At 34.7% G+C, this 24,625-nt stretch overlaps 4 protein-coding genes across 28 annotated transcripts; 2 read left to right on the forward strand and 2 right to left on the reverse strand.

Annotated features, from left to right (window-relative positions):
• The first annotated feature begins 2 nt into the window (after positions 1-2).
• Hisrs (histidine--tRNA ligase) lies at positions 3-3,743 on the forward strand. 6 transcript variants are annotated; one of them, XM_072006902.1, is made up of 7 exons: positions 3-17; positions 320-688; positions 1,020-1,328; positions 1,833-2,048; positions 2,129-2,350; positions 2,428-2,929; positions 3,040-3,743. In XM_072006902.1, exons 2-7 carry the CDS (start codon positions 593-595, stop codon positions 3,501-3,503), a joined length of 1,809 nt encoding a protein of 602 aa, XP_071863003.1. In that variant the 5' UTR covers positions 3-17; positions 320-592; the 3' UTR covers positions 3,504-3,743. The 6 variants fall into 6 exon arrangements, with proteins under 6 accessions (XP_071863003.1, XP_071863002.1, XP_071863004.1 ...); XM_072006901.1 differs by lacking the exon at positions 3-17 and having other exon boundaries at positions 159-688; XM_072006903.1 differs by lacking the exons at positions 3-17; positions 1,020-1,328 and adding an exon at positions 1,549-1,696 and having other exon boundaries at positions 176-688.
• On the reverse strand, positions 3,670-13,138 carry Ork1 (open rectifier K[+] channel 1). Of its 13 annotated transcripts, none has more exons than XM_072006876.1 (12): positions 12,574-13,138; positions 11,305-11,341; positions 11,045-11,189; positions 10,592-10,948; positions 10,306-10,506; positions 8,826-9,002; positions 8,145-8,522; positions 7,554-7,816; positions 7,260-7,418; positions 5,372-6,562; positions 4,508-5,215; positions 3,670-4,429 (listed from the first exon to the last, which is right to left on the reverse strand). In XM_072006876.1, the coding sequence occupies exons 5-12, from the start codon at positions 10,445-10,447 to the stop codon at positions 4,268-4,270; spliced, it is 3,180 nt and encodes a 1,059-aa protein (XP_071862977.1). In that variant the 5' UTR covers positions 10,448-10,506; positions 10,592-10,948; positions 11,045-11,189; positions 11,305-11,341; positions 12,574-13,138; the 3' UTR covers positions 3,670-4,267. The 13 variants fall into 13 exon arrangements, with proteins under 13 accessions (XP_071862977.1, XP_071862976.1, XP_071862983.1 ...); XM_072006875.1 differs by lacking the exon at positions 12,574-13,138 and adding an exon at positions 12,122-12,551; XM_072006882.1 differs by lacking the exon at positions 12,574-13,138 and having other exon boundaries at positions 10,592-10,703; positions 10,794-10,948; positions 11,305-12,115.
• A 947-nt stretch (positions 13,139-14,085) lies between these two features.
• Positions 14,086-19,047, reverse strand: LOC139989027 (uncharacterized). 7 transcript variants are annotated; one of them, XM_072006916.1, is made up of 9 exons: positions 18,907-19,047; positions 17,575-17,669; positions 17,315-17,495; positions 16,726-17,093; positions 15,296-15,565; positions 15,031-15,222; positions 14,744-14,962; positions 14,557-14,667; positions 14,086-14,453 (listed from the first exon to the last, which is right to left on the reverse strand). In XM_072006916.1, the coding sequence occupies exons 2-9, from the start codon at positions 17,647-17,649 to the stop codon at positions 14,352-14,354; spliced, it is 1,518 nt and encodes a 505-aa protein (XP_071863017.1). In that variant the 5' UTR covers positions 17,650-17,669; positions 18,907-19,047; the 3' UTR covers positions 14,086-14,351. The 7 variants fall into 7 exon arrangements, with proteins under 7 accessions (XP_071863017.1, XP_071863012.1, XP_071863015.1 ...); XM_072006911.1 differs by lacking the exon at positions 18,907-19,047 and adding an exon at positions 18,453-18,754 and having other exon boundaries at positions 17,575-17,753; XM_072006914.1 differs by lacking the exon at positions 18,907-19,047 and adding an exon at positions 18,453-18,643.
• Positions 18,892-24,520, forward strand: LOC139989024 (FYVE, RhoGEF and PH domain-containing protein 4). Of its 2 annotated transcripts, none has more exons than XM_072006900.1 (8): positions 18,892-19,029; positions 20,661-20,845; positions 20,953-21,393; positions 21,483-22,198; positions 22,382-22,587; positions 22,740-23,105; positions 23,319-23,770; positions 24,140-24,520. In XM_072006900.1, exons 3-8 carry the CDS (start codon positions 20,960-20,962, stop codon positions 24,243-24,245), a joined length of 2,280 nt encoding a protein of 759 aa, XP_071863001.1. In that variant the 5' UTR covers positions 18,892-19,029; positions 20,661-20,845; positions 20,953-20,959; the 3' UTR covers positions 24,246-24,520. The 2 variants fall into 2 exon arrangements, with proteins under 2 accessions (XP_071863001.1, XP_071863000.1); XM_072006899.1 differs by lacking the exon at positions 18,892-19,029 and adding an exon at positions 20,263-20,416 and having other exon boundaries at positions 20,514-20,845.
• The last annotated feature ends 105 nt before the right edge of the window (positions 24,521-24,625 follow it).

A 24,625-nucleotide genomic window follows, 5' to 3' on the forward strand; every position in this document is an offset into this window, starting at 1 on the left:
AATACTAATGCTGCGTTGTAAGCCAAACTATAGTGTTTAAATTATTAATTCATACGTTTCTTACATGTTGTTCCCTTGTTATTGAAGAATTTCTCCCTTATTAACAAATATTATCGTATATATTTACAATATTATTGAAAATATATTGTATAATCTTAAAAATTTATCGGTTTCAAAATTCATCAAGATGTTGAAAGTTTATCATCGCATTCTGAAAGCTATTCCATATCAATTTTGTACTGACATTTTTTGATTCCGATAAATCACAGAAAAGAAAAACATTAGTTATCAATAAAGTTGGATAGTCTATTCTTTCTAGCATTAATGACAAATGAATCAGTATTGTCCACCATTTCGTATCTATTCGAAAAACAGATTGGATATGAATGTGATGAAGAAAATTTGTTCATCCTTTCACGAACACACGCGTCAAACACGCGAATCGAATGGAATTGTAAAGTCGGTCAAATGAGCAGACCGTAGTAAATCTGAGTACAATCGTTGGATGTAACCTGCTGGAAGGCGCAGTGATGCCGTGTTGCATGAAGCGTTTGGAATTGGAGTTAGACGGAGAAAGACCGAATCACGCATTATGGCTGACGAAATCGATGAAAAGTTGCTGGAGCAGGTGAAACAACAAGGAGAAATTGTACGGAAACTGAAAGCTGCTAAAGCCAACAATGTTCAGGTAGGAGCAATTACTTTTACGTACTACGGACTTGTATATCCTTTTTGTCACGAATTTTTAAATCTAACTGAACAGGCGATACCTTCTGGTAACAGTAAATTTCGTCTCCATGTGCTTGAATTGTATTTGAGTTTACGTTTCAATTATAATTGTAATTGTAACAATTGTTTGTGATTAGGGTCTTTTTACAAATGCCTTGTCCATGAATTTTTCGTTTTTTGACTTGTTCTCATGAATAAATTTACCAGCATCTTATGACAAAACATCTTCGATCTTTCGTCTGCATCTAACCTCTGACAGAGACCGTAGTACATCATTTTCCATTCTTCAGGATTCAACGACTTCGAACTTAGAAGCGCATTTAGAAAATATTAACCACGATTTCGCGGATGTCAGTTATGTGTGTGGATGGGTTCCTACTACGAAAGATACAATATTCTTTGATTTCTGCGTAACCTTCGTTAATGATCGGCTCTCCAAATGGCCACATTTGAAAAGATGGTTCGCAAACATTCAAAATTTTGATCGAATTGAACGTAACACGTTTCCCGATCCGGAAGGATCAATTACTCCTCTGATGAGAAAGGTCGATCACATAAGCAACCTTCGCCTTTCCGACCGAAAAATAATTGATCGAAAGGTGAGGTGGTTGTTTGCTGGCAAACAAAATCGCTATAAATTATATGTAGGCATGTTTATAAAAATTTGCACACATCGGTTAACGTCTCTCTATGAAATTTCTCTTCTTGGGAAACTGTATTAATTGTACATGTTTATATCAGCTATATTACATAAACCATATAATTTATAGCATTTGCTTGCTAGTCTACTTATATGGTACTATTTGTTCTTTCGGCTAGTTTAATAATCAACATTGAGGCAGACTTTTCTCTTTGATTCTGGTTCTTTTAAATGACTGGATCGTTTGTGATGTTGTGTTTGATGTGGACCAATGCCTTACTACCTGCACGAAAATATTACCATGCATCGATGCTTTCGAGGCTAAAGGTATGCAAATTATATAGGTAGTTTTCTGTGATGAACAACGATAAAAAGAAAGATTGTATTAAATATATCCCATCTTTAAAGTTAATTTGAAATCTGTGTGTTAAACAAGCATCAATCAATTTTTAATTTTGTGTAGATTGCAGAGGAAGTTACTAAATTATTGGAATTAAAAGCTCAACTGGGAGAAAAAAATGGCGAGGCACCTTCCAAGCTTCTTCTGAAAACACCTAAAGGTACAAGGGATTATGGTCCTGAACAAATGGCACTACGACTTACAGTATTGGATAAAATAGTTGCAGTGTTTAAAAAGCATGGTGCAGAAACAATAGATACTCCTATATTTGAACGGAAAGTATGCAAAAATTGTCCATTATGATTTGAGTAACCAGATTTTCTGTTCCATATTTTAAGTAAAAATTATTTCCAATTTAGGAAGTTTTAACAGGGAAGTATGGAGAAGATTCAAAGTTGATCTATGACTTGAAGGATCAAGGTGGAGAAATTTTGTCCCTTAGATATGACTTAACTGTACCCTTTGCTAGATATCTGGCCATGGGAAAAATCTCTTCCATAAAAAGGTATCATGTTGCAAAAGTTTATCGAAGGGACAATCCATCTACGACAAGGGGTAGATACAGAGAGTTCTACCAATGCGTAAGTTCAATAAGATATATTAAGAATAATGTTGTTGATGAACCTATCATTGATATTTGATCTTCTCCATATCAAAGGATTTCGACATAGCGGGGCAGTACGACCCTATGATACCAGATGCAGAATGCATACGCATTATTTCCGAGGCATTACAATCTCTGGATGTAGGACCTTATACAATTAGATTGAACCACAGATTGCTATTGGATGGTATATTTGCTGCCTGTGGTGTTCCAAGTAATAAATTTCGTGCTGTGTGTTCTGCTATTGATAAACTGGATAAAAATTCGTGGTCAGAAGTAAAAAAAGAAATAATTGAAGAGAAAGGTCTGGATGAATCCAGTACTGACAAAATTGGCATTTACGTGTCGCGATTCGGTGGAATAGAATTAATTTCTGAGCTAAAGGAAGACAGCGAATTAATGAAATACGAATCGGCGACGAAAGGCCTTGAATCTATGGAATTATTATACAAGTATTGCAATATATTGCAAGTGACAGACAAAGTAACTTTTGATCTTAGCCTTGCTAGAGGACTTGATTATTATACAGGTGTAATCTTCGAAGCGATATTGACTGGTAAATTCTTAAAGAGTTTCGCAACGTTTTAAAACAATTTGTATTAATAGGATTCAAAAACTTGAAGAGTTCTTTCATCTGGAAACGAGTTATTTTATTTTCTTTTGCAGGTGACGATGTTGGCGTTGGTAGCGTCGCAGGTGGTGGTCGTTATGACAATTTGGTTGGAATGTTTGATAGCAAACACAAATCGATTCCCTGTGTTGGCTTGTCGTTGGGCGTCGAACGAATTTTCAACGTCCTAGAGACAAAGTTGAATAAGGAAGGTGTGAAAACGCGAACCACCGAAGTTGAGGTGTTTGTAGCAACTGCACAAAAGAATTTGCATGAAGAACGAATGAAACTTTTGTCAATTCTTTGGGATGCTGGAGTGAAAGCCGAACAGTCTTATAAAAGAAACGTAAAATTGCTTGCGCAATTACAATATTGCGAAGAAAGTGGAATACCGTTGGTTATAATAATTGGTGAAGGAGAATTGGCTAGGGGAGAACTTACATTGAGAGACGTTATGTCGCGTACAGAAATTTCGATCCCCCGAGCACATTTAATTGATGAGATAAGAAAAAGGTTGTAGAAATATACACTACATTATTCAAACATCGAGGATCGTTAATTTATACAGTCTAATAGTATCATACCAAACAGTGATTATTCAATCCTTTGTCAAGTGTCACTTTTTGCCGATACATAGCACGGTAACTTGCTTGAAACTCGGCATTTGAAGAAAAAAGAAAACTGCGTTCCTGTGTAAACTAAATTATACATAATTTATTGTATCGAATGATTGAATAAAAGTACATGGGTATCAAAAATATTAGATCTTCGAAATAACTTTTCGCGAAATATCATCTCTTTTAGAAATCGTGATAACTCGACGTCCATTTTCGTTTTTGTAACGGTCATTTGTAGCGGTAAAAGAAAGCAAAAGAAAAGAGTAGGAAATAAAACTAGTAAATAAGTATAACAGTAAAAGTAGGGATACTTAAAGAAACTTAAAGAAATATAAGGAGAAAAGAACGTTCGATCTCTCTTTTTCTTTGCAATAATCTCTCTTCTCCAATTTAAATTTCAATCTTTTGTTTCCTTGAAATTAATCATAACAGAAAGCGACAGCTTTTGGGAAACAATTATAAAGTTTCTGTACAATGACTAAAGACTGAAAGTTTCTGTACAATGTATATACATATAAATTCTTCGTTCCTTGTTTATCGTCATATCGTCGTTTGGTCTTTCATTTATCGTCTGAGATTTGCTGTACTTTGATACAGTCCGAAGGACAGTCCGACTGTAAAATGAGTGCAGATATATGTAAGTTTGACGTTCAGCAAATACCGCATGTCACGATTTATTAATAGGCAAGTGCGATCCATGCTTTTCGACTTTCAGCTCTGAAAGTGAATCAGGCGAATTATTTAGAGAAACGTCAGCTGTAAAAGGATTACGAACGATATTCGTAATGGGGTTCTCTATTTTCACTTCCACTAATGATTCCTGTAATTCCTGTAATGTATCAATATCGGTGAATGAATTATAATTGAGAGTAGAGTCATTAATAGTAGAAGAATCGTTCGAGGATACCTGTTTCTCTGTGCTGGATGAAGCGAATTTTTCTTCGTTGTATATATTTAACGGAGGACAAGAAGTATGTTCGTTCAAATGATTGATATTCTCGGTCGAGGCTATACTTAAAATGGATTGAGTGTGTGGTTCAAAAATTCGCACGTTCTTTTCTTCAAGTCGAACAGAATTCGTTAAAGCACTTTCTTGCGAAAACGACGAATATCGTTCAACTGAAGTACAAACCGAAGACGCAAACTGATCTGAATTTTCAATGGATTTTGCGAATCCATCATTTTTCAAATCTTCTCTCTCGGATTTATTCGGAGATATATTTTTACGATATTCTTTTGCATCATAATTATGTTTCTTGCAATTACTGGATGATAGATCAAAAGGCTCGGCTCTTTCTTTGAGATCTTCAGCGTGAACGTCGCTCAAACTGAAGGCTCTAGCTCGACGTCGAAGATTCATTTGACTAATTTGTCGTTGTAACATCCCAGCCTTCCAACGAGGTACAGCTTTAAGTGTAGGAACGAGAGCGGCGGGATTATTATCTATTAAACATCCGTTCGGATTTTGAGTAGGTCGTAGCGAGAAGCGTCGATCGTTTAAAAATGATTTTATTGGCGTTGAAAGTCCCGGTGCTCTCTCTGTTGAAATAAGAGGTTCTTTGAGTGATTCAAACAAGGACGTTGATCTACTTCCGTATGGCATTTGCTGTGAATCCTAAAAAAAAAGTAAAAGTAGGTAAGTGTAAATAGCATGAAACGCGATATCACGTAAAAGGACGAAACGGGATAAAAGGCGACGAAATTGAGAATTCCTTTCGTTTTTGAAGGCAAAAAACGTTTTAATCGATTCTTGGTGGATCACCGAACTCACCGATAAGAATGGTGTATCGTTCTTCGGAGGCGTTGGAGGACTAATGGGTGTCGCTACTGGTCTTAAAGAAAATCTTCTTGATTTTGTAGTAGTAGGTGCGACAAATATCAAACTACCTCTTCTCGACTCTCGTCGGTTTTGAGGCCAAGGGAGCTTGTTTTCGTTCGAATTTACATTAAACTCTTGCGTAATCGTATTTTGATTACTTTGAGTTGTTGATGTAGGCGGAGAAGGCGAAAATAACGTGAACAAACTGGGAAGTTTCGGCGGCGTCAAGGAAGCGGTGCCCATTTTTCTTCGAGGTTGATTACGTTGAATCTGATCCGTGTTCGTAGCTGAGGTCCAACTGCCATTTGTAACGACGCTCGCGTGAAGAGCAGTGAGGGCTCTCAAAAAATCGGCCAAACTGGTTTCCTCGAGCAAATTATTAGTAGTTTCTGTATTAAGATTGCTACCTGCACCAGTGTGAGTGTAATAATGTCTCCGTAGATTTGAAGTGGTCGAGTCTCGTCTATCATCGATCGCTACCGATCCCAATGGGAATGATTGTCCGGTGTCTCTGTTAATCTCGTGATCTAACTTCGAGTTCTTTTTTTCTGAACTTATTGAGAAACGACCTTTCCAAGGAGTAGATGAAACCAGTGCTTTGGAAACAGATCTTGTTAATGCAAAGTTACGAAGTTTAGAAAATTTTCTTTCTTTAATGCCATGCTCTTTGCCAGATGATTCGCTTATTCGCGATTTCATCAATTCATTAATTTTTCTAGCTGCTGTCGGACCGGACCAGGTTCGTTCCGTGTTTCGATCTTCTTTCATCGTCTCGTGTAGTCTGATCTCACTAGCCGCTCGTGAACGAGGATTAGTAAAACGATATGCTGGTATTTTTTCATGGCCGATGGTCCAGAGTCCAGGTCCAGTACTGGACGTGTAAGTTGGCTCTTCCTCCGAATATACTTTACTGTTATTTTCTTCGAGCCTGTTACCGCGATATCCGATATCTTGGCTAACGAAAGTTGTCTGATTCGAATCATCAGCTCCAATATCCTCTGTAGCTGGTGGTATGTAACCAAGAATATTAACCAATCTTGCCAACAATTCTGCTGGCTGAACCATCGCATGAGTTGCGAATGTTGCCGTTTTGTCGATTCTTTGAAGATCAGTCTCAGAAACGACGCGAGTTATTTGATCTTCCTATGGAGCAATGAAAAACATGTATTAACAGATTGTTGTATTACGCAAATGTTGTTGACCGGGGACGTATTCAGAGAAAGAGATAGCGTTTAGATCATAGAGAGAGATTCAGTTAGAACCATCGTATAAAGTTGTTAGAGCTCAAAATTTATTATAGAGTGCTTATTATAGAGTTTGTGATCGTGTTTATCATTCACCTTTTGTCACGTTAGGTTTTCTTCTAACCTTTTGCATATTATAAAGGCAACTTTTTTAGCGTTATATTTTCAAAAATGGTGCATCGCTAATTTTTTAGCGAAGAAGGAATTTTTGATGAATTTTATGCAAATGTTTTGTTTGATTGTTCGAGTAACAATTCGGAAAATGATAGTTCTCTATATATTACAATAATTCTACATATTAAAATAATATATTATAATAATTCTAATTCAAACGTGAATATTAGATCAACAAAAAACCTTAGAATTAGTGATTGGTTGTGACACTGAAAGTGAAAATGATACGCACGGTGTTAAAAAATGCACCTTTGCTTCCACAGAAGAATGGATTGAAGGCAACATTTCATAAAAAATAGCAAACGCCGGTCAAAAAGCATTTTTTGCATAAATTCTTCGATCAACAATATGTTAATCTCGCTCAAATTACAGGACTATAGCTTTTGGTGGTGATCATGCTCGTATTCGAGAAAATTGCTTACCGTCGGTACCACTTCGCTATTGGCGCGACGTCGAGGTCTGTTACACAACTTATCTTTCTCTTTTGAACCATAGAGCAAATCTCGAAGATCAGGAAAGCTATTGCTACGTGGAAATTTCGAAGGTGGAATCTCATAATTACATTCATCGATATATACTCTCTGAAATGTATTAAAATATATGAATAAAATTTTTGAATGTATAATAACATATTAGAAAAATATCGATTCATTATATAAATAAGCATATAAGCGGGAAAAATCGAAATACAGAATCAGAGATGCGATTTCGTTTACCTTGACCTTAGATAGTTGTAACTCGTTGAAAGCACGACGCAGGTAGTTTATCTCCTTGTTGAATTCGTTCCAGATTTTACTCTGTGTATGCTTCAAATTGATCGCTAGTTTATGCTCGATTCTAGTAATCTTCTTACTGCGCATACCTCGTGCGATAAACGTCATAATCATGACAGTATATCCCAGTCCAAACGAAATCCAACAGATCAGGAAGGTCTTGTATAACATAAAGAAAAATCCGCTACCCTTGCTATTGTCCTGTCCTATCGAATATGAATATGAATACGAATACGATGCAAGGTCATCGACAATTTTTTCATTACATACGCATTTTTTCAATGTAACCTGACATGAATATTTGTACAAAAAAGTTAGTGTCGATCTATTTATCTAGCAATAGGGACGTAGAATCCATGCAAGCACGTGTGAAGAAGATTTCGTCAAGTAAATGAGAACGTTGTGCATAGATATATTCTGATCGATGTCTCAGTTTTAGTACAAGCGTATTTCAGTTCACTCAACTTATTATACAAGTTACTGTTCATGCTAAAAATAGAATTGGCGAAAGAACGTGACAAAATGTTTTCTAACCTGCCACGTAATCTCCGAAACCAATAGTTGTCAATGTGACAAAAGCGTAGTAAACAGCTTCATCGTAACTCCAACCCTCATAATGGGAGAAGACAAATGCCGGGAAAAAAATGAACATGACGAAGCCTGGCATCAAATGAGCGAATATCTGTGCAGCCAACCCAACTTTTCCCGTTTCGAACGTTGTTAATTTTCTGGTATAATAGTCATTATGGTCACGCTTGTACGATTTGTACTTCTGATGAGCTTTGACGAATACGTGCCCAAAAAATTCTCCTAGTTGTGTTAACAAAATCCCATTCATAGGTATCCCTATCAGACCGTAAAATATCATCAGGATGCGGCCAAGCATGTTCGTCGGAGCCAAATTCCCGTAACCTATATTGCGTATATTTAATAGATGATTAACCAAACAATATTTGGAATTTTAGTATGATGTCGATAATATTCAAGTTTTCAAATGAAACTCAGACTTTCACGAACTATACGGTATGTTGTTTTGAAAAATCCGTATTTCATTCCAAATCTTTTACAAATTGATACCGATTCACTATCGCGTAAATATACATTCGTATGTAAGTACATGTATCTTCACTTGCTTTTTCCCCTGATCTTTATTGTGCATAAACGTGTAAAAATGTATATATATATATATATCGTGTATATTACACGGGTACGTACCTATCGTGCTGACGACGGTGTAAGCAAAATAAAAACTGTTATAAAAATCCCATTTAAGGGGGTCCGTCTCGCCGTCGGTATAATTATAAACCGACTTTCCACAGTACCGCGTCAATTTTCCAAGAATTTCATCGTGATCGTGACTAAGATTAGGCACATAATGTGCGTGAAGTAAAGCTGAAAAACAATGAGCATCAGAGTCTGAATACTAATATCTAATATACTCGTACATAATCTAAATATCTGTAATGTGCTTAAAAATTGGAAAAAATAAAATGAATTTATCATAAGAGAGAGAGAGAGAGAGAGAGAGAGAGAGAGAGAGAGAGAGAGAGGAATCACAATCCGAATTTAATGAAACACGTGTCGTGATTGTGATATAATCAACAAAAATTTAAACTTCACCCGCTCTCCTACACTCTTTAAAATTCGCATGATACCCCATTTAAACTACCTGTTCTCGGACAAACGTTATCTTATCGTTTCACTTTATTCGTTTATCATTTATGTTCTCTACTTGCTTCGAATTAGTTAAGGAACTTTATATGCGTGCGTGTACCGGGAAAAGAAGTCACATCAATACAATTCAACAAAGAACACATCGGATAACAAATTTCATACCGTAAAGGTAAAGATTTTCTTCAATTCGTCAGAATCAATCCAAATGTATTATCAGATTTCTTTACAATTTTTTGATCTCAATTCGATAAGATGCATTTTTGATAATATCATAAAATTAGTTTCGATCAAAAATGCTAACTGATTGTTATTATTGCCTCTGCAACGTATGACAAATTATGTGAAAGTAAAATTTGCTCGTTCATCGTATACACTGTAATTATCTTCTAATCGACCAAAACTATTAATTTTAATGGTTAATGTCACGATAATGCTAGTTACAAAGTTAATGAAAATTCCCCAAAAAATTGGATGTTGCGCACAATTGTACATACGTTGTACTTCTAATCTCTATGATAGGATAGTAGTTGAAACGTTTCTATTCATGAACATTTACGGTTGGTTTGTAAAGGGAACCGATAAATTTGCTGAACAATTTTCTGAGGAGTGGCTGATCCGAATGGTTTCACATGCTATCGATTTCGTAACTCAGTATTGAAGTAACTGATCCAACGAATTTATCTTTTATCACAATTGCTCATTGTTGTTCAACTGAAGCAGAAAGAGAGAGAGAGAGAGAGAGAGAGAGAAATAAAGAGAGAGAGAGAGATTACGACGAATCTTTTTTAAAACTTTAATAAATGTTGATCGGTAATGAAAAAGGTACAATAGATTTTTAAGTGCTCATATTATTTGCCGGCGATAACTTGCATTGATTTTTTAACTGCCGAATAGCGAATTCATATAAATTATTATAAATGAACATTAAATGGCAAGGAACAATTTTATAGGTTGTATTGTTAAGATTTCGAATCATCTATATACTAGTTTGTTCTTTAATTACACGACCGACTGTGCTCACCATTAATTTCGATGCGTTCACGTTTGGCTTCTTCGACGCGTTTGATTTCTAGGCGACTCTCGATATGGTAGAAAATGGAAGCACCTAGCAACAAGTAAGTCAAAAACAGCATCAACAGGACCAACCATTGTTTCTTCGACATTCTTTAATTGAACGTCTGAAATGAGATGACAATGAAGTATCAGCAACTACTTCCAAAATCTATAATAAAATAACAATGTCAAATTTCATTGAGTTTCATTGATTCGTCCTTTGCTTTTTAAACTTTGTCTCTGTTGTTTGATACCTGCAAAACTACGACGCTAGTCTATGAAAAGCAATTCTTGATGACAGTACATCCAATAATCCACGATGAAACGGCCGGTTCGCGAATTGTCGCGATTCTTACTACCACTGCACTAAAAACAGATTATTGGACAGTCGGGCAGATTACGACATTATCGCGTGATAACTCTTTAGACTCTGACTTTGCGACCTTCGAAAGTCACCTTCTTTTCCCTCGATGTCAACTCCATTAGATATCCGATACGATTCTAAGTGCCATCAGCTAAACGTTTTATCAATAATACGATCGTTTTTCATTTCCGTTTTACACTTCTTCTCTTTTTTTTTGTTTTACATAATATAAACTCTATCGAATATCCTAGAAAAAGAATGTTAAACTTAAGAATGTACAACTTTCGTGATTAGATATTGTTAAAACGCATTGTAATAATATAAGAAATCATAAGAGACTTACCTTAGAGATTTTCCTTAATACACAACATTGAAATATATTTACGGTTCACTTAAATTTGACGACGCTTTTTGTATGACAATTCTTCTTACAATTAGTATAAAGACACGAAACCGATCAACTAAATGACGACAGATGAATATACAAACTGCAATGAATGAACGTAAGAAAGACTCTTGTTGTAGTATAAGAGATTTCTTCTAATACATAACAAAGATTTGAACGACAATGAAAGAAGAATATGAACGATTTTCAATTCTTACCGGTTGCAAGAACGACGATTCTAATAAGACAAAAGATCTGAAACAAAGTAACTTAATTGTGTTGGAAGTGATAATTATTAAATCGAATATTTTCTTGAATGTAGGTAACACATTATTGGAGAACACTGATCGTTTCGATGGCTGCAGTTGAACTTAGGGACGTTTGCCGCGTGACTACAATTTTCGCAGTTGCCGCGCAGTTGACGACAAAAATGTTCCCTTGATGCTTTTTACGTAACTTGCACGATGTATGTACTTTGTAAAACGCAATATTTCTTGCTAGTTGAAAGATCGAAAGAAAAGATCGATCGAATGCATGATTTATCGCTTAGAGAATACGTTTCAGTCAGTTATTTACTTTTCTTTTCCATATCTATGATTATGATTATTCACTGGCAACCAACCACGGTGTAACACCTTCTTCAGTTGTAAAAAGAAAAACGGACGGAAATGAAATTAAAGGAACGGATATTAAAAGAACGTTATCAAATTATCCAATTGTTACAAAATTTGGGAAATCGATGTCAAACGTTACGTATCCAATTTTTTTTATACATGTAAATTTCACCGAGACTGTATAGGTATACAGGAATGCAGTAGCTTATCTTTATTACACATAGAGATTGAGACGACACTAAGGCAGATACCGAATAAAGGCGGATTAAACATCAGTATTAGCAACGAGAACAAAACATTATTGATAATAAGCTATCGAAAGTTAAATAATATAGTTAAGTGCGATAATGTTTCGATCGCGATTCATATCAATCGAAACGTGATAATCTATTTCAACTCCGAATAAAACGAAAGTATGTACCTTGATGGTTGTGAAATAGAATATACTGTACAACAGTTGCGATCTGGAGAGTACAAACACGTTTCGATACTGATAACTGCCACGTTAAAACGTCTCCCGATATATCCTCGTTCATCCCTTGCCTTTTCCTCGTGGTTTACGTTTCCAATTAACTCTGTTTTTGAAATTTCCACTGATGCTATTACTATATCTTTCCCGCTTCAAGCCACGAATTTTTTTAAAATGACATAAAAACCGATGGTATGAGACACCTTAATTTTCGTATTATCACGAATATCCTCGATTGCGAACCATTTGTTATTTGTCACAAAAAGTTTACCGAAAGTTTGCAATTTTGAAAAATAGCAAGAAATGAAGGAATTTGTAATAACATTAATGTTATCAGCTTTTCTCCCTCTTTTATTCTTCTATATCATTTAAATTTTATCACGGCTTAAAGATTATATGCATACCTATCACAATTTTACCTTTCTCACGATACATATTTCTTTTCCAACTTTACAAATTTTGCGAGTTACTATCTATTATTTTGTCTCATATTGTCGATAGACAAGATAGAAATCAATAGAAATTAGATTTTGCTTTATCTAAATACTATTTGTTAATAGGAACATTTTACATTTATATAAGAGAAATAAGTTATTACCGTTGCTTGCGATTAACACGTATTGAATGACTTATAAAATGGTAAAATCACGTTTTTAATAAGTCACCGATATTCGTAAGTTTTACCCGTTATAACGCATCTTAGTCGCACAAGAACTACGCGTAACACGATCATAAAATCTTTTTTCATGAAAGGATAAAAGACAAAAGCTGGTTACTTTGATGACCAGTCACGTACTCAAACTACTTTTGGAAGTAACTCTAAGCGACCCTTGCTTAAAAGTATGTCATAATAATGCTAAGCGTTGAGGTCAACAACTTTATGTAGAAAGAGAAAAGAATTAAATTTGAAAAAGCAGTAAAACACACTGTATCAATAAAAAACACCTTTTTATCTTATCGCAAAATTTCGATCGATTATCGATTTAAAACGAAACTAAATTTATTTAAAAAGACCTACAGCGAAACTACTCGAAGTACATGCATTGAAAGAATTTTCAGAAGAAAGGAATAAAATGGTTAAATAAATGAGCGAGATAAAAAATGGAGCAAATGCGGCGGGAATAGAAATATGGACAGAAAGAAGAGAGATAGGTAGATAGACAGATACATAGATAGATAGAGAGAGAGAGAGAAAGAGAGAGAGAGAGAGAGAGAACTGGAAGAAAAAGCAGATTCAACTATTACGACTCGCAATATCGCGTTGCAAAAATTATACCCGACTCGACGCTCACACGTAACTGATACAAAAATGACCTCTCTTTGAATAATTCAAACTTCGTACTTAGACACGTTAATATAGTTATTTAGTTAGTAAACTCGTGCTAATAACAATTGATGTCTGTACACGGTCAACAAGTATAACCGTTTACAGATAATTTACACATAATGTTCTCTCCTATTCAATGAAATATCCGATCAAGTTTTCATTCACTTTTACCGCAAATTTTCGGTGTTTTTTATTATACAGTGGAAGGATATCATAGGATTCTAAGGGATAATATTTTATCAAAAGTATGCCTTTCAAAAGAATTTGTACCATCAAAAGTTCTTGTTTTAATCGTATTTTGTATCTCGAAATTAGATATATGTATGTGTCATTATAAACTCATAATATATCTATAATTCTATATGCTTTTTTTCACTATATATATATATATATATATATATATTACGCGCCTTAAAAATACAAAACAAGAAATAAATGTGCACCTGCTTACGGGTTTCACTCGATGTAAACGTATAACATCGAAATGAGTTACAAAATTTCATAATACGAATAAAAGAAAAGAAAAAGTAGAAAAAAGAAAAGTTTCAACGAAGTAACTTTTGTACTATTATATGTTCGAGGAGAACGATTCAAAATTCCAATCCAATTTATTTGTAGATAATGACAAAATGTATCTTCAAATTAATAAACAAAATGCTCCATTTTAGACTATCTCCGATGACGTAATAGGCCAAAGTTGTCTTTAATTCCCAATGCTAAGATCGATAGAACTACAAATTATACGTACATATATAAAAGACTCAGTAAACAATAGATAATTGAAGAAATAGACAAAAGGAGGAATAGACAATTTTTGTTTCTATTTAATATTCATCGAATGATTTTGAAGACGTATCAATGCCATCCAAGTTCTATATCTTCAATCTTTATATTTAGTTCTTCGAATGAAGTATCAATACCAGGTTCGTCGAAACCACCGTTTAGCTCAATTTTCTGCTAAAAATAAGATATAAAATATAACAAATATAACCAAGCGTCCTATTATTACATTCTAGAAATAAATCAAGTTGAAAACAGAGGAAAATAAAACACAACGAACCTGTAATGCTGCAATTTGTGAAGGATCACCGACCAATAAAATCTGCGTTTCGTTATCATTTAAATCATCGGTCGCTTTGGAAATCTGTATTTGTCCATCTTTTTCTGTGATCTTCGGTTATGTAAAAAGAAAAATTTGATAATTTTTCTCCAAACGTATTCAAAATGCAAAATATCTTCTGAATTACCTTTAACGATGAATTACCATTATCTCGCATAATGCTTCCTTTTCGTCTATCTTTACTTCGACTAAAAGACTCTTGTACAGATTCTTGGCAAAGAACATCGACATTATCATCATTATCGACTAATGAATGAGCAGTTCTTTTGTGCATCACGAGAGTACTACTTTGTCTGTACCTCCTCAAGCAAATTTTACATTCGAACGGACGTTGTTGCGTATGAACCTAAAAAATAGAGAAATATGTTGAATGTGAGGTAATCACGTTATACAAAGAGTAAAGAAATTACTAACGAGATGATGCTTGTAAAGACTAGAATACTCTGTGAATCTCCTTCCACAGTTTTCTATAGAGCATACGTAAGGTTTTTCACCCGAATGAATTCGTATATGATTCTTATAATTTGTCGCACTAGCAAACGCCTTGCCACATTTAGGTTGTGTACATTTGTATGGACGTTCCCCGGTGTGCGTTCTGACATGAACCTAGTACATATGCAGTACACAGAATTTGTTCCATTAATCGCAAACCTGAAACACTGTATTGTCAAATTTTTACCTTCCTAATATTACTCGTAGTAAAGGAACGACCGCATCCATTGAAGGGACATACGAAGGGCCGTTCTCCAGTATGGGTCCGTACGTGTTTTAGCAAATCTCCGGATGTTTTAAAACTTTTATCGCACGTTTCGTTTGGACATTTGTAAGGTTTCTCTCCTGTGTGCGTACGCAAATGCGCTTTTAAACTGTATCCTGTCGAGAAGCTCTTCTTACATTTTGGATGTGTGCATCTGTATGGTCGTTGACCGGTGTGAGATCGTTCGTGAACCTGATTTAACAATACTATTTTATATAATATGATAATAGTGTTTCATCGTTTTTAACTAACTGTAATTAAATCTTCGAAAATCAAACAAATTCATTCACCCGGACATTGGTATTATTTAAATTTATGAATATGGTAAAGCGTATGATAGATTAATAAAATGTGCCCCAAACTTACAAGGGAAGATATCTAACTCGCAAATTCAAAAAATTATGAAACTGAAGATATGTAGCTCTTTCATTTATTTGATACAAAGAAGTGTGATCTTTCCAGACATCCACAGTCACATACAATGTATGTAGTCCGTTCAACGACAAAAGTCAGTAGGCATAAACAAAACACTCGCGTACTAAATACATGATAGAGACAAGGAGCTCCAGCTATTGAACAATCGTCGATTGTTAAGAATTTTCAAAAATCTTGATGTTTCGAAAGATCTTTCTTGTGTTCAAAAATACATGATTCCATTTAAAAAAATGAAGGTGACCTTCAAAATTTGTAAACATATTTACTCGAAAAGAATTTGGCTACCTCATAGTAGTCTCCCCCCTCACCACGGAATCAAACGGCTTTTGTTTCGCACATTTCTCTATATCTCAAAAATTGAAAAAGTTATTTAGGTGGCTCACTTTTGTTGACTTATATAAGTATATATTACGCAATTTTTCTTTGTTGCCTAAATTCATTCTAGGGAGATAAAATTGCCCCTTGAAAATTCGATTATTTCCCGATTTTGTGTTTTAACTCGCAAAATGTAAGAAATAGAAAAAATATTTTCAGACAGAAGTTACTTCTTTTACTTAGGACTATCATTACATAAAAAATGTATCAGTATATATTGAATTATAACGCATAATTACGAAAGAGCCGGATTTTCAAGAGCCAATTTCACCCCCTTAAAGTGAATTTGGGCAGTAAAAAGATATTGCGTAATACATACCTAACATATATCCTCTAAATATCGCCAAAGATCCAGAATTTTTTGAGGGGTGGGGAGGTTGTTAGTAAACTTTTCTGATAACGGCTTTCATATATGGCATACAATGATGATTGAATCAAGAACATGATTCTGACAGAATTGATATTGCAATTCATTCACATTGTCTCTGTGAAGAAACCTGAATCAACTTGTAATTTGCAATAATGTTGGGAAGAATCTTTACCTTAAGATGATGAGGTGTACTGTAAACCTTTGAACAGCCCTCCCTTGGACAAGGATGTCTTATTCTTGATGTAGATAGCTTATTTAATAAAATCTTGGAATCCTTTTTCTTCAATTTTCCATCTTCAATTTCCCATAAATCTTTGCTAATATCAAGATGGCCAGCTACCATATAAGCATTGCCATCGATAAACTCTACATGCGGATAATTTTCAACATTTTCTATGGTAGTATCACGAGCTTGAACTAATGTTGCTGGCTCTAATTCCAGTTGAAGTGGTTTACCTTCTGCAAACTCTGTTATATCTCGAAGCAATATGGTATCTCCACTCCCCAATTCGAATGTTGTTTGCCTTTTTAAATTCATATCTATAAAACAAACGAATCTGTGATGTTATAACAGATCTAGAAATATAATGGAATACAAATTACAATGACCGATTAACTCTATCAATATTTGAATGTTATTCTTTGTACACGCATTAAATCTTGAAATCATAAACAGATAAGTAAAATGGTGGCATCTATTTTGCTATTAATAGAAGCAACATTTTATGCATATTCCTCTTGTGTGTTGATTAATTTCTAACCATCATCGTTGAAATTATTGGTAACAAATGCTTGCGTTCCATCAGGCAACGTTACTGCTGTCAAGGTTGTACCACCACTCAATAGGTGTTCATCTAATGTTAATTCTTCTGTTTGATCCTTCCCAGAATTATTTTCATTAATTAAAACTGAAAGACACTCCAGTATATCCATACGATTGTTCTGCAGATATAACATGAATAGGTATTTTTGATATAACATGAATACTTCAGTGAATGAATACTAAATAAGATGTTTCTACCTGTGTCTCGTCCGACATAGTTTCGACATCTCGAGTCATGAAACGATTTGAAAGTTCTGCGCCTTCTGTTGACATATTTCTCTACAAATCCAGAGCTGCGAACAAAGAACGTTTCGCGATGATCGTCGATGATCCACATCATTATTTTGTGTCTTAGTTTCATGTCCGCAGGTAAGCATCTGTCTTAAAACAGGGATCATCAGCATCAACTCGTTTGCGATGCATTGAAAATTCTACTATAGTGTCTATTGTACCAAATTATTTTTTTACCCACAAACACTGAATATTTTGAGATATGAATATTTAGAACACTACTCGTGCAGTCAAGAGGATACACCAATTGATTAACTACTAAATACAACATGTATTCGCATAACGATTATAACGATAACATAAGACTCGCGGTGTATCACTACATCTCGCAAGTAATATTTCCTATATGTACCTATAATTATGCATTAGGAACGACGATATCTAAAAGTAATACTGATTATTGCATTGGTAATTACGAAAAAATTGAACCGATGAGTCGTAATAGTTATCGTGAAGTGAAAGACGTATACACGAAAAATTCGCCATTTGTTGATTGAAATATGCCTCAACTATAAATCAAAATTGAAAGTATTTAAGTCGGATAAAATTCGAATGTCTTTTGTTTCTCTCTCCGATTTTCTTTGTCTTTTTTCATCATATAGCGAATTCAACTTTCGATGTTTCGCGCAGCCTCGTAATTTAGTACCAAAGAATCTTGGGAAATATTACCCATAAACTCGTACACCCGCGAAACCTCATGACGGAGAATACACATATTAAATAAGATGAAAATAATCAATTCAGTAAATTTTAATGCCGTAAAAATGCTTAAAAATTTTACGCACCACTAGATAAGCAGTTTCAATGATGATTTTTATTCGAAGCTACATCGTGAAGCGAAAAGACATAATCGATAACCTTCTCCAAATTGTAGTCTTGTATGTTCCTATAGTTTTAGTATAGTTACATACTTTCCGCTTGACTTTCAGTTCTTATATTTGGTTTGTTCATCACAATCTTGGTATCTTTCATCAACATATTATTCTGAAAAACAATACTATATAGATGGTGAATGTATCTCTTTAAACGCACGACAACTCATTTTTGAACACAGCCGTACGTACAGGACCCGTGGTGGGGGGTAGACCATTGATACTGATATGTATACTCATACTATACTCTATACTTTATACTATAGTTGATTCAAGGCACTAAACTCTAAACTACAAACTAAATTACTAAACTACCTACCTACGTAGTTTAGATTTGAGTGGTTGAACGAGTCTAATCAGATAGTACCTATAAACAAAATGGTCATTTGATATTCACGTAATCGATGCTGCGGCTGTCAGTTATTGGCTGCCTAGTGTCGATGTCTGGGGATAAATTTGTAGTAGATCTTTGCCGAGGGTCTTTATCCAGGTGAATTAACATTTTTTCAGGAACAAACTGTGAAGAGACCCTGTTCTGCCCTATCGAACACGTGAATTTGTTTACATCTATGGACTCATCGCGTTAGACCACAGAAATATATATAAAGATGGAGTAGTCAAACGAATCATGTGTTACCACTTAATTGTAAGTGGATGCGATATGGAAATAGAAAGAGAATACTGCATAGAGACCCCTTCTGTTCTTGCCTAATCGGGCATGCACGCTGACGCCACTCGTTGGTCGGTGCTACACTTATAGTCAACGCACTCGATTGTTACTAGTTGACAATCGTCGCAACAGTCGCAACAGTCAAATTTTATTTACATTTATGCCTCATCTCGTTGATCAGACTACAGATATTTATTGTATGAATGTACATGCGTTATTAGACAAGGACACATGAAGTTTCTGTGCAGCTTGGCTTTTATTCCGATATGGCTTTTTCAGCTCACTCACGCACTCTATCTTTATATCTCGATGTGTTAGACCGACTATAGTATACTTATAAGTGGGGTAAAGCACGGCCATATAAACAGATCTCGGCACAGTCATTCGAAAATTGAGTCGTGAAAAATCTACATGGAAGACAACAAAGTTTTTGTTCCGCAAAACAGATAGAGATGAGTAAAATGTCTCTATCTCTGTGTAAGAAACGATCATATAAGCAGGTCTTGACAAATCGTCCGAAAACTGAAGCGTGACTAGTGAAAAATTAACATGGAAAGCAAGAAGGTTACCGTTCAGACAGACACAGAGACACTTTACTTATCTATGTCTCTCTCGCAAGAACATGGTCTTTGTTAATCTCCCATGTTGATTTTTCACAACTAGACTACGATTCAATTTTCGGATGGTTTTCCCTGGCGTATGTTGAGACTCGATTATATGATCGTGTATATGACCATGTATATGACATATGCTTTTGACACTTATAGTTTTTGAACCACTAACTCTCTCTCTTTCTCTCTCTCCCTCTCCCCCTCTTTATACATGTTGCTGATCTAATCTTGCTCTCTATTGGTCAATTCTATCGTAACTATATGAATGTAAGGAAAAATAATAAACGTAGCCTACTTTTTACTGTTCACAAAAATATTTTAACAATTTTACGAATTTATTCTGTGCATTCGTTAAATATATGAATATGCAGTATCTATGAGAATCAAATATATTATAGACACGCGTAAATACATGCAAGTACGTCACGCATCATGAGTATGCATATACTTACAAAAGTATAGGTGGCACGTATGCGTTATTCCAAAGTGTATGGTGTATATGTATCTGTCTATACTGATTTTCATATATCGTCAATATTAACCCATATTACTAATACTAATAGCAAACGGATCAAAATAGATCAAAATTGAAGATTGTAACTGAAAGATTTTATTTATCTTTGCTTATCAGTTATTGTTAATAATTAATAAAATATTAAAAATCTTTTGTGATCCGTTTTGATCCAGGATTAGGAATGAAAGGAAATTTTATTAAGAAGTATTTATGTCAAACAGTGAAATAATAGTTGCTTGATACGGATTTAGTTCGTATGATCTTAATTTTCTCGCTGGAAAATCTAATTATATTTGTTTTAATGCAAAACTACAACACGTTGACAGAGTCGATAGAACAGTAATTCGTTGATTTGTATCAAGATACAACGGTATACTTAGATGTATACTCATGTTCGCCAAACGTATAATCAACGATGCTCGTAGGGGCTTAGTTGTTGGTAATCGATGCTGGTTTCAATTAATTCAGCATCCAATGTATCTATTGAGTGAAATAATTATATTGCAAAAAGGTAACTAACTATCTTTTCTTTTTTCTTTTTATAGAATTACATATTTCTTGTACACTGTTTGATATAAGGATTAATTATTGTAATGTTTAATTGATTAACGAATTCAGGCTTAGAATGCAACAGGACCAGTCAATAGACTTTTCACTTTGGACAACAAGATCATTTTTAAAATCTAAAGATAAAAGCGATTTTAGTGGAACACTTAAAATGTTTGCATCAAAAAAACAAATGTCAAACAGCACCTTCTACGCAGAGTTGGAGCCTGATGAAGTAATGGATACAAAAAGTGGTCTAAATGAATCGAAGAAATGCCAGGATGAAGATTCCAGTCATTCCAACATGATAGCACAAGATAAGAAACAAGAAGATTATGATGGACATTCATTCCATAAAATTGCTTCCTTCAGAGGTTTTCCACGATTTCGTTCATTTGTAATGTCAGCTGGAAGTTCAATGGAACATATTGACATTGAAGAGAGCGAAGAGAATTCAATGCAGGTACCGTTTGTACGAGTATCACACAGTATGTTAGAATACAGGAATAGTAGGTAAGTTAATAGAGTTAGTTAACTAGGGCAAACTATAATTCATTGCGAAAAATTGAGGAAAAGTACCTTATAAGACATTTAATGTGCAGATATATAACCACAGATAGAAATTCCCGTCGATATGCAGTGGAATCGTATACGATAAGCGAGTCTGAGAGCGAAGAAGAATCCGAAAGAACAAAATCATTGGACACAAATTCCGCGATAATCGTGGATCATACTGATGACTCGGTTCCCAAATTAAAGTCGGTTGATGACACAGCTTGTATAGATTCTAAAAGGAAAAATGCACGTCGAGTTGCAGAAGAATTGTTAGCTACTGAAAAGAATTATGTTAACATTTTACGATTGATCGATCAAGTATTCCAGTTCAAAATCGATCAAGAGAATAGAGCACATCCTATGTTTCCTCCAGAAACTGTTCAGCATATGTTCTCTAATATCAAATCGATTTATAAGTTTCACAACGATTTTCTGTTACCCCAACTTCAAGAGAGGATGCAAAATTGGGAATCGGATCGTAGAATCGGAGATATAATGAAGAATTTTGCACCTTTTCTTAAGATGTACACAGAATATGTAAAAAACTTTGATTATGCCATGAACTTGATACAGACTCTTCAAATTAAAGTCGCTAGATTTGCTGCGATTATCAACGAGATTCAAAAATTGGACGAGTGTGCCAAGTTATCGTTGCCACATCATATGTTAAGCCCTATACAAAGATTACCAAGATACGAGCTTCTTCTGAAAGATTATTTGAGAAACCTCACAGAAGAAAATGCTGATTACAAGGATACTAAAAGTAAGGATCTTTCGAGTTCCATTCGATTCGATGAGTTACTTCCGCATAAAGTAATGCGCATCTAGCAAGGACTGGCTTCTATTTAAACGTCTATTGAACGGGGCACGTTTAAATAGACGTCTGTAGATGGCGACGATAATAATCGTAGAATCAAACGAACAGACATGGCTTTCTTTCTCGTAGAGGCGTTGGAATTAGTATCTACTGCTGCTAATCACACGAATGATGCAATGAAGAAGATTGACAAGTTTAAAAAGCTTCTTGAAATACAAGAGAGTATATACGATACGACAGATCTAGTTAGTGCTACGCGGGAGCTTGTAAAAGAGGGTCGTATTGTTAAAATTTCAGCAAGAAGCGGTGATCATCAAGAAAGACATTTGTTTCTGGTATGTACATGCATACCTTAAATATACAATATGGATGTATAGTCGCTGGTGCATAAATTTGTTGACTGATGCATATAATAAATACTTATTCAATCGATACCATATATTAGACTTTAGTGATGGAAATGTTCTTTGTTTGTTCTGCCTTTCAGTTTACTGATTTATTATTACTTTGTTCGATAAGATTAATACCCGGGCCATTGTATCGATTAAGAGCTAAATTCCTGATCGAAAATTTGCAAGTGATCGAAGGAGACAACCTAGAAACAGCAAACACATTTTATATAAGAGATGAAGATAAAAGCGTTGAACTATATACGCATGTGGCTGAAGAAAAGGCAGCTTGGCTCGAAGCGTTGTTCGACACTATGCAAGAAATGATGAAAAGAAAAGCGAGTCTAAAAACTGGCGATGTGAAGACTCTTGTCGTGAAGACTGATGATGTATCTAGATGTATGATATGTGAAGTCATATTTTCCGTGATGAAACGAAAACATAATTGCAGAGCTTGCGGAATAGTGAGTACCACCTTTTGCCGATGGTATTTCGCAACCATTGGCCTGTGAACAATCGGAATGTAAAACATATTATCAGTTATCAGTTAACAGTTGTTATTTAACTTGAAGTTAAACACATCCATCCACATTTTCCATAATATTTTTCCTATAATATTCCTTTCCTATAATATCCTTTCCTATAATATTTTACAATATTTTACTTGTTATTTGTAGGTTGTCTGCGGTAAATGTTCAAATCAAAAGTTATTATTCGAGGATAACAAAAACATGAGAGTTTGCCGCCTCTGTTATACTGCTTTAACGCAACCGCTTGTTAAATCACCTTCTTCGACATCTACGTCCGGGCCAGTACCCAGTTTATTACAAGTTTCAGCAAGCGCATCGTCCGTTATATCTGGATATCTTATGTTAAAAACACAACCAAGTAAATCTTGGACACGACGATGGTTTGCATTACATGCAGATTTTGTTTTGTACACTTTTAAGTCTGAATCTGAAAATATGGCTCTAACGGCAACTCCTATGCCTGGTTTCATTGTTACGGAAGGTATTAAATTGTCTGACGAGGATCCTTTAAGTCACAAGGACAGACCCAAAGCTCTTAAAATGCATCATTCTAGGAAAAGTTACTATTTACAAGCGTTATCAAATGAAGATAAACAGAAGTAAGTTTTATCATGTATATTTTGATATTCGTATAATATATACATATACATACATGTATGTATACATATGTAATTGCATACAATACCAGCGAATTCGCTCATCTATAAGAGCGGCCATAAACAGGCCAACTAAATCGATCGACTACGATAGAGCTGGTCGAGTCGAATAGTCAACTAAGGCTATAGTCTGTTCAATGAGACGAGGCAGTAAACACAAACAGAATATGATTACTGCGGCTACGGTTACTAGCTGTTTATAGTCATCCAAATTTTTGCATTCACAGAAAGCGACTGACTAAAATTTCTCGCTAGTTGACTGCCAATCGATTCGTCTATAATCGATCTAAGATTCGTCAAATTTCATTTCAGATGGTTCCATGCTTTACAATTAGCTACTAAAGCAGAATTACCTTCATTAACAACAACGGAAAATGAAGACGCACAAAAAGATCAATTAATTGTCCATACACGATAAATAATTTATTGATCTTATCTATGATATCCAAGTTAATCTTTTACTGCCATTAACGTATAAGATCGCAGAGTGATAAAGTAATCGTTAGTAGATAATTAACATATGAAAGTGGCGTTAACTTATGTTATATAATATACAGATACATGCATAAACAGATTGTTATTGGTATACTGTGTGCCGACTTAACGGCGACCACATTGCCAAAACGCTTGTTGTACAATATTTTGTACCATTTTGTTATATATTTAAAAATATATAAGTATATATTTACATAATTGTTTAAAATATTGTATGTATGATACATAATTTTTATCCCAATGATGGAAAACACCAATGGTGTCTTCATTAAATTCTGCAGCAAAAGAATTAATTGTCTTCTA

This window comes from Bombus fervidus, chromosome 7 (assembly GCF_041682495.2).
Source record: "Bombus fervidus isolate BK054 chromosome 7, iyBomFerv1, whole genome shotgun sequence".
NCBI lineage: Eukaryota > Metazoa > Arthropoda > Insecta > Hymenoptera > Apidae > Bombus > Bombus fervidus.